This window comes from Oncorhynchus clarkii, chromosome 13 (assembly GCF_045791955.1).
Source record: "Oncorhynchus clarkii lewisi isolate Uvic-CL-2024 chromosome 13, UVic_Ocla_1.0, whole genome shotgun sequence".
NCBI lineage: Eukaryota > Metazoa > Chordata > Actinopteri > Salmoniformes > Salmonidae > Oncorhynchus > Oncorhynchus clarkii.
In genome coordinates, this window is record NC_092159.1 from 11,678,954 (window position 1) to 11,686,189 (window position 7,236).

General features: G+C 45.1%; 1 protein-coding gene across 3 annotated transcripts; it reads left to right on the top strand.

The window, feature by feature from the left end:
• The first annotated feature begins 70 nt into the window (after positions 1-70).
• On the top strand, positions 71-4,343 carry LOC139423753 (protein CutA homolog). 3 transcript variants are annotated; one of them, XR_011635875.1, is made up of 8 exons: positions 71-143; positions 532-612; positions 783-931; positions 1,444-1,503; positions 1,743-1,788; positions 2,155-2,204; positions 2,424-3,303; positions 3,562-4,343. XR_011635875.1 is itself a non-coding variant. In XM_071175381.1 (7 exons), exons 2-7 carry the CDS (start codon positions 547-549, stop codon positions 2,521-2,523), a joined length of 471 nt encoding a protein of 156 aa, XP_071031482.1. In that variant the 5' UTR covers positions 71-143; positions 532-546; the 3' UTR covers positions 2,524-4,343. The 3 variants fall into 3 exon arrangements, 1 of the variants encoding a protein (XP_071031482.1); XR_011635876.1 differs by lacking the exon at positions 1,444-1,503; XM_071175381.1 differs by having other exon boundaries at positions 2,424-4,343.
• Positions 4,344-7,236: the final 2,893 nt, after the last annotated feature.

Sequence of the window (7,236 nt, forward strand, 5' to 3'; positions counted from 1 at the left end):
CATAAATCTCGTGCTTCCAGCTCTGCTTTTGCATTTACGACCAATTGGTAAACAACCTATCCTGCTTTACGGCAGAGCTTAATCTTTACGTTAGAGTGGCAACAGTACACATTGCATCTAAACTGCTAACATACTGTCTAAAGGTAATTTTAGCTGGACAGTTTGAGTTGCTGTAGCATATAAATGTATTTGCTTTTCCGATATTGAAGAGCCTTTGCTTGACATGGTGGGCATTTTCGTATCGGAGGATTCTTTCGTTTCAAACCATTTTACAAAACTCCTGTCCTGCATTTATACGTGCCAAGTTACAGCGAGTTGAGCAAACACAGTAAAGTCACACCCAATTAGCCGCTAGCTTCGTATTGTATGCTGTTTTTATCTAGTGCTAGTTCATAAGCAGAATTGTACTTTTCACTATTTGGACGTTTGCCTATGGCAGAACTTGTCATGCTATGAACTCATTGAACGTCATCTCTCCCGGGCTGCCATGTTTGATTGCTAATGCATGTATGTCACTTGCCCCTGCTGCAGAGTGCTGCATAGGCAATGCGCTTTGGACTGCCTGCTACAGAAGGATTGCAGGCTGGTGGACCTCTGAGGGCATTCTTTGTGGTGAGTATGTGTCCCAAACCACAAGTAGTCAAGCTGTAGTCAAGTAGAATAGACACATTCAAGAAGTTGCTTAGCCGTCTGCAATTTAATGTATTTCTCGTGAAAATTTCCACCATAGAATGTTGTCTGTCAATTCTTCTCCTAACCTCTGTTTACATGGCGACCCCTAGATTGCGTTGCTTAGCGTGTTGATGCTCACGCTGCTGAGGACTGTGGGATTGAGAGCGTTCTCCATGGCGTCCGAGACCTACATGTCGGGCACACACTCCGCTGCCTTCGTCACCTGCCCCAACGAACAGGTGGCTAAAGATCTGGCCAGGTAACGGATAGACACAGACGTACACAAACATTCTAATCGGCTATGTATAATTGGGAATCAAGTCAGATGTCACCTCTATAAGACATTTCTATCGGCAATGTTCAGAAAGTTGCACTCTCCGGAATGCAACGTTGATTGGCCAAACTGAGCCAAGTTGGGCTGAACTGGTTACACATCCACCAGGGCTGAACTGGTTACACACATCCACCAGGGCTGAACCGGTTACACATCCACCAGGGCTGAACCGGTTACACATCCACCAGGTCTGAACCGGTTACACATCCACCAGGGCTGAACCGGTTACACATCCACCAGGGCTGATTGAACCGTGCCGGAAAGGACCCTGTCAAAAGAAACTATCAGAGCCAGTATGGTTTGCCGACGCCCTGTAGTCTGAATCATGGATTTGTTCACCATACTGTGCTGGATGCAGTTAATCCATCCAGTCTGATTGGTTGTTGTCATTGTCTCCCCCCCCCCCCCCCCCCCCCCCCCCCCCCCCCACCTGACAGAGGAATCGTTGAGAAGAAGCTGGCTGCTTGTGTCAACATCGTCCCCCAAATCACATCTGTGTAAGTGTGGACCATGACGGATCAGAGATTAGAAACTGGGTGGTTTAAGTCCTGAATGCTGATTGGCTGACAGCCGTGGTATATCAGATCGTATACCATGGGTATGACAAAACATTTATTTGTACTGCTGTAATTACGGCACCACGGCTAAGTGCTGTATCCAGGCACTCCACCACACATATGAAGGGAATGGAAGGGTTACTGATTGGGATTGGCAACATGTCTCTGTTTCTTGTCAGATATGAGTGGCAGGGGAAGATCCAGGAGGATAGTGAAGTGTTGCTGGTGAGTATTCACATCTTTTTATTCCTGGTTCGACATGGACCTACAGTGTCTGTAAACATTGAATGAAGACATATATATATATATGTGCTTGGTTTATCTGAGCGTGGTGTAGCTAAAGGTTCTAACTAGGTTCTTCCTGGTTTTAGATGATAAAGACCAGAAGTTCTAACTAGGTTCTTCCTGGTTTTAGATGATAAAGACCAGAACTTCTAACTAGGTTCTTCCTGCTTTTAGATGATAAAGACCAGAAGTTCTAACTAGTTTCTTCCTGGTTTTAGATGATACAGACCAGAAGTTCTAACTAGTTTCTTCCTGGTTTTAGATGATAAAGACCAGAAGTTCTAACTAGGTTCTTCCTGGTTTTAGATGATAAAGACCAGAAGTTCTAAGGTTGCATCTCTGGCAGAATATGTTAGGTAAGCAGTGTGTGTGTGTGTTCTTGTATTTCCCTCAGTTATAGGGATGATATGTAGTCTTCATACTAAATCAGGCAGTGGGGGTGTTTAATCAGTCCTTTCCCAGAATTACCATTGACATTTATCAGTGACTCATAGTAACTGTGTGCGTGTGTGTGCGCGCGTTCATGCATTTGTCTATCTGTGTGTGTGACTCATGCTGTGTTTGCTTGCTAACAGGTCCAACCACCCGTATGAAGTAGCAGAGGTCATCAGCCTACCCATAGAGCAGGGCAACCCACCCTACCTCAAGTGGCTTGGTGACGCTGTACCAGAATGATGGGTGGATGGAGAGAGGAAGGGATAGGTGGATGGACAGAGGGAGGCTGTGAGAAATGTATTTGGAATAATAAAATCTGCAGAAATGTGACTAAAATGTATTTTTACTGTTTCAGTGTTGTCCTGGTTTTGACCAATAGAGGGATGCAGTGAAAGGGTCTATCTACAGTTAGGTCCAAAATGATTGGCACCCTTGATAAAGACGAGAAAAAAAGCTGTATAAAAAATAAATACTACTAGTACTGAGTGTTATTGTATCATATATTTTATGCTAATAAAGATGGGGGTCAGAATGATTGTTTTCAAACCCACACCCTGTGAGGATAACAGCACAGAGCCTTTTTGTCAAATATTTTACGATTGGAGAGCACGTTGGAGGGGCCTTGCACCGTTCCTCCATACAGAGTCTTTAAGGATCCTTGCTATCGTTTGTCTGCTCTTATGGACTGCCCATGTGGTTATTTATGGCTTACGCATCTTTTTTTCAACTCAAAACCCACCACTGGTGTGCGTGACCAAAGAGCTCTATTTTTATGTCATCCAACAGATGTAAACACCACTGGCACATGGACTGGATCTGGTGCTTTATCCTCGCAAGGGGAGGTGTTGAAAACAGGGGCGCCAATCATTTTAGCAAAAAGAGGCGAGACAAATATGACTTCTCAAAATCTCTTTCTCTGAGCGGATTAGTATAACATGATATACTAACTGAGCATATAATACAGCTCATTATTTGAATTATTTAATTTATACAGACTTTTTTTGCTCATTTTTATCAAGGGTGCCAATAATTTTAGACCTGACTATTTCCCTGCGTTACTGCCTCAGGCTCGTCATAGATCAGGGGTGTCAATAATTTTAGACCTGACTATTTCCCTGCGTTACTGCCTCAGGCTCGTCATAGATCAGGGGTGTCAATAATTTTAGACCTGACTATTTCCCTGCGTTACTGCCTCAGGCTCGTCATAGATCAGGGGTGTCAATAATTTGAGACCTGACTATTTCCCTGCGTTACTGCCTCAGGCTCGTCATAGATCAGGGGTGTCAATAATTTTAGACCTGACTATTTCCCTGCGTTACTGCCTCAGGCTCGTCATAGATCAGGGGTGTCAATAATTTTAGACCTGACTATTTCCCTGCGTTACTGCCTCAGGCTCGTCATAGATCAGGGGTGTCAATAATTTTAGACCTGACTATTTCCCTACGTTACTACCTCAGGCTCGTCATAGATCAGGGGTGTCAATAATTTTAGACCTGACTATTTTCCTACGTTACTGCCTCAGTCTCGTCATAGATCAGGGGTGTCAATAATTTTAGACCTGACTATTTCCCTGCGTTACTGCCTCAGGCTCGTCATAGATCAGGGGTGTCAATAATTTTAGACCTGACTATTTCCCTGCGTTACTGCCTCAGGCTCGTCATAGATCAGGGGTGTCAATAATTTTAGACCTGACTATTTCCCTACGTTACTGCCTCAGGCTCGTCATAGATCAGGAGTGTCAAACTCATTTCCCCTGCGGGCCACATTCGGTCTTCACCCAATTTGTCCGGATCCGTCTCGTGGACCTTAAGTTTGACACGTCATACATTATCTGATTGCTTTTCCACAATCAATACTGCTGTTAATTTAAAGCGCCGACAAACCGTTCCCTTAACACTCATCAATACTGTTGGAAAGTGACAGAAGGGTTGTCCCGCTGTGATCAGAATATCTGATTGCTCTGATGAACATGTATCTCTTCCATACTGTAGTGTCAGCTGTCAACTGACACCAATGGTATACCAGTGACTTGGAATAAATACAAAAATCACATTATAAAACATGTATTTTTTTCTTCAAACTTCACATTCAATTTGAGGCTTTGTAGTCATCAGCATACACAGTACACATACACTATCTAAACATAAGAATGCCATTTACATAGCCTGGTCCCAGATCAGTTTGTGCTCTTGCCAACTCCATTGCTGTTATTGTCAACCCTAACATGTTTGACATGACAAGGAGTGACAAGGAGTTGGCATGATGGAACAAACACACTGGCACTAAGGCCAGAAACTATCAGAAAAAGTTGAGATTTTCACCAAAGCAGGAGCTGGGTTCCATCCACACACTCTGGGTGACCAAAGCACCGGCCTGGTCCCAGATCTGTTAGTGCAGTCATCTCCTTGTGGTTGTCAACATGTTTGGCATGACAAGGAGTGGTATGATAGCACAAACAGACTAGTAACCAGGCTACCAAAGCACCACCGTGGGTGAGACATAAGCGTAGACATAAGATCGTTAGAAAGGAACTGATCATTCATTTAAGGTGTGTGACTTTTCCAAACATCTCTCCATATATCTCTTCTAATGCAGTGGTTCTCAAACCTCGGAGAATCCCAGACGTTCCATGTATTTGAGATATTCCAAAGCTAGCACACCTGATTCAATTTGTCAACAAATAACTTGATCATTCATTTAAAGTATGACGAGCACTTTTCCCAATAACTTATCTTCTAACTTGTTAACTTCTAGCTGTGTGTAGACATAAACTGAGTGTACAAAACATTAGGAACACCTGCTCTTTCCATGCCATAATCCAGGTGAAAGCACAGGAGGTTGGTGGCATCTTAATTGGGGAGAACGGACTCATGCAAATGGCTGGAGTGGAATGGTATCAAATACATCAAACATGGTTTCCATTCGCTCCATTACAGCCATTATTATGAGCCGTCCTCCCCTCAGCAGCCTCCACTGGGTGAAAGCTATGATCCCTTATTGATGTCACTTGTCAGTGTAGATGAAGGGGAGGAGACAGATTGAAGAAGGATTTTCAAGTCTTGAGACAATTGAGACATGGACTGTGTCTGTGTGTCATTCAGAGGGTGAATGGGCAAGACAAAAGACAGGAGTGCCTTTGAATGGGGTATGGTAGTAGGTGTCAGGAGTGTCTTTGAACGGGGTATGGTAGTAGGTGTCAGGAGTGTCTTTGAACGGGGTATGGTAGTAGGTGACAGGAGTGTCTTTGAACGGGGTACTGTATGGTAGTAGGTGTCAGGAGTGTCTTTGAACGAGGTACTGTATGGTAGTAGGTGTCAGGAGTGTCTTTGAACGGGGTACTGTATGGTAGTAGGTGTCAGGAGTGTCTTTGAACGAGGTACTGTATGGTGGTAGGTGTCAGGAGTGTCTTTGAACTGGGTATGGTAGTAGGTGACAGGAATGTCTTTGAACGGGGTACTGTATGGTAGTAGGTGTCAGGAGTGCCTTTGAACGAGGTACTGTATGGTGGTAGGTGTCAGGAGTGTCTTTGAACTGGGTATGGTAGTAGGTGTCAGGAGTGTCTTTGAACGGGGTACTGTATGGTAGTAGGTGTCAGGAGTGTCTTTGAACGGGGTATGGTAGTAGGTGTCAGGAGTGCCTTTGAACAGGGTATGGTAGTAGGTGGCAGGAGTGCCTTTGAACGAGGTACTGTATGGTAGTAGGTGTCAGGAGTGCCTTTGAATGGGGTACTGTATGGTAGTAGGTGTCAGGAGTGTCTTTGAACGGGGTATGGTAGTAGGTGTCAGGAGTGCCTTTGAACAGGGTATGGTAGTAGGTGTCAGGAGTGCCTTTGAACAGGGTATGGTAGTAGGTGTCAGGAGTGTCTTTGAACGGGGTACTGTATGGTAGTAGGTGTCAGGAGTGTCTTTGAACAGGGTATGGTAGTAGGTGTCAGGAGTGCCTTTGAACGAGGTACTGTATGGTAGTAGGTGTCAGGAGTGTCTTTGAACGGGGTATGGTAGTAGGTGTCAGGAGTGTCTTTGAACGGGGTATGGTAGTAGGTGTCAGGAGTGTCTTTGAACGAGGTACTGTATGGTAGTAGGTGTCAGGAGTGTCTTTGAACGAGGTACTGTATGGTAGTAGGTGTCAGGAGTGTCTTTGAACGGGGTATGGTGGTAGGTGTCAGGAGTGTCTTTGAACTGGGTATGGTAGTAGGTGACAGGAATGTCTTTGAACGGGGTACTGTATGGTAGTAGGTGTCAGGAGTGCCTTTGAACAGGGTATGGTAGTAGGTGTCAGGAGTGCCTTTGAATGCCTTTGAACAGGGTATGGTAGTAGGTGTCAGGAGTGCCTTTGAACGGGGTACTGTATGGTAGTAGGTGTCAGGAGTGTCTTTGAACGGGGTATGGTAGTAGGTGTCAGAAGTGCCTTTGAACAGGGTATGGTAGTAGGTGTCAGGAGTGCCTTTGAACAGGGTATGGTAGTAGGTGTCAGGAGTGTCTTTGAACGGGGTACTGTATGGTAGTAGGTGTCAGGAGTGTCTTTGAACGGGGTACTGTATGGTAGTAGGTGTCAGGAGTGTCTTTGAACTGGGTATGGTAGTAGGTGTCTGGAGTGTCTTTGAACTGGGTATGGTAGTAGGTGACAGGAGTGTCTTTGAACGGGGTATGGTAGTAGGTGACAGGAGTGTCTTTGAACGGGGTATGGTAGTAGGTGTCAGGAGTGTCTTTGAACGGGGTATGGTAGTAGGTGACAGGAGTGTCTTTGAACGGGGTATGGTAGTAGGTGTCAGGAGTGCCTTTGAACAGGATATGGTAGTAGGTGTCAGGAGTGCCTTTGAACAGGGTATGGTAGTAGGTGTCAGGAGTGCCTTTGAACAGGGTATGGTAGTAGGTGACAGGAGTGTCTTTGAACGGGGTACTGTATGGTAGTAGGTGTCAGGTGCTCCGGTTCCAGTGTGTCATGAACTTCAAC

Excerpts from the sequence above, each read along its gene's own strand:
- LOC139423753 (XM_071175381.1), top strand. The coding sequence starts at position 547 with ATGCGCTTTGGACTGCCTGCTACAGAAGGATTGCAGGCTGGTGGACCT. Across the intron at positions 613-782 it reads CTCTGAGGGCATTCTTTGTG|ATTGCGTTGCTTAGCGTGTT; the intron begins GTGAGTATGTGT and ends GGCGACCCCTAG. Across the intron at positions 1,789-2,154 it reads AGGATAGTGAAGTGTTGCTG|ATGATAAAGACCAGAAGTTC; the intron begins GTGAGTATTCAC and ends TCCTGGTTTTAG.